The sequence below is a fragment of the Austrofundulus limnaeus genome, unplaced genomic scaffold, assembly GCF_001266775.1.
Source record: "Austrofundulus limnaeus strain Quisiro unplaced genomic scaffold, Austrofundulus_limnaeus-1.0 Scaffold703, whole genome shotgun sequence".
Lineage (NCBI taxonomy): Eukaryota > Metazoa > Chordata > Actinopteri > Cyprinodontiformes > Rivulidae > Austrofundulus > Austrofundulus limnaeus.
Genome location: NW_013953105.1, coordinates 76,776 through 78,531, shown reverse-complemented (window position 1 = coordinate 78,531; position 1,756 = coordinate 76,776). Strand labels below are relative to the sequence as shown.

At 43.7% G+C, this 1,756-nt stretch overlaps 1 protein-coding gene across 1 annotated transcript in view; it reads left to right on the top strand.

Annotated features, from left to right (window-relative positions):
- LOC106531986 (ankyrin repeat domain-containing protein SOWAHB) overlaps positions 1-1,756 on the top strand; it is a gene marked incomplete in the record, with an annotated part of 49,255 nt that overhangs the window by 33,897 nt on the left and 13,602 nt on the right. Inside the window, 1 exon segment of the mRNA XM_014027950.1 lies at positions 182-193. Coding sequence (XP_013883404.1) covers positions 182-193 — 12 coding nt within the window.

Here is a 1,756-nt window from a genome sequence, read left to right as displayed (position 1 = left end):
GTGTGTATGTGTATATAGCCAGAACTGGAAAAGTTCCAGTCGAGCTGTAATAAAATGTAATATTTGTTGACGTACACGTTGAAAAACTAGACTTGGAGCTTTTAACATAATGATGCTGTGARCATCTGCGTATAGATTTACTGATCAATAAATTCTGTCTGTTTTGTTGTTTTGAAACCAGGACTTCACCTCGGTGAGTATTTTTTATTATTTAAAAAGTGAATATTGGTTGTGTATTAGATGTTTTCCCGTTTCTTGGTGTGTGTGACCTGAAGTGTGTCTTTGTCTTGCTATGATGATGATGATGATGATGATGATGATGATGATGATGCTCCTGGCTGTGACGGCGGCTCTCAGGGGGTGAGTAATAACACCCCACCTGTTGGAAACAGGGTTTCACTTTGAACGAGTTCCTTCACCTACCAGCAGTCTCTCCTCACTCCAACACTTTGCTTTTGTAACTTCCTCGAGCTCATTCCACTCTGATTCTCTCCTTGGCTCCTTAATGCTTCTGTTAAAACATGCACATCGTTTCAAAGGTCCACTATCAAAAGGATTATGAAAGATAGCTTTTTAGCTCCTGCGCCCCCCTCCCCCGACAACCTAAATCCTTTTATTTGCCCCCCYTCCCGTGCGCTTAAGAGATTTGAGCTGATGTTTGTTGTCCCTCCCCTTGTGTCACAGTTCTCACAGAGTCCTGCGGCCATGACAGACCACCTTCTAAGAGCCTTCATAAGCCTCTGCCATCTCCACCGCCGACAAGATAGCACAACTACCAAAGAGGTGTTGGGAGGGGGGAGATTAGGGAGAGTCTCAATGCCTCACAAAGACTTTGCCCACTTAAAGATAATCTGAAAGTAATAGAGCAGGCTGGGATTAATTGAAGAACAATGCTGGTTGTGTCCATGGGAAGGTGCTAAGTCCCCTTCAGGCATCTTTGATGTTTTAGCGCTCAACCTGACTCCGTTCAGCAGGATGTCCTTTCACAGAGAACACGCAGACATACTGAAAATGAAAAAATAAAGTCTTGGAACCTRCAAGCTGTAGGGTTGAACCTGTATTTGCCATTGTTTCTTTTTTTTTACCAAGGCCCCTTCACTCAGGATGACAGCCCTGCCTGAACATGGAGGATGTTTGTGGTGGTCTTTGGGCGCTAAAGACGCTGTCAGGTTACTGAAACATGATAAATGTGGTCCTGGAGGTCCACAGTGGTCTGCAGTATGACAACATTTCTGTATGAGGTGGTGGGGTTTCATCTTCATGATGTCAGTTTGTTCAGGTCCTGGTTGGAGCGTAGGTGGGCTTCAGTGGCAGTGTACTCATGACGTTGGGGGGCCTGAATTGTGGATATTACACACTTTATGATCAGCGATGTGTAAAAATGTGGACGTTTGCATCAGACTGTTTTCAGATGATGCCCCGTGCCGTTACTGAATCATGTTCTGACCATCATGGTCCATCCAGAAGACACACAGAGGTGGTGTGGGGCTGAAACTCCCCACCTCTGTACCTCAGAGTGAGGTWGTGACAACAGTAATGCTGATTCCTGAGAACAAAGTTCATCAACCCATCGATCACCATCGAGCAGTATGGAACACCAAAGTGTTCATAATGAAATACATGAATGAAATATTGTGAAATGAATGTCTATGTAAATAAATAAAATAGATAATATAGTATGTGAGCCATCACATCGAAACGAGGATTTAGTCCAAAAGTGGTATATGGAGAAATAGGCAAATATAGTGTTTTGACT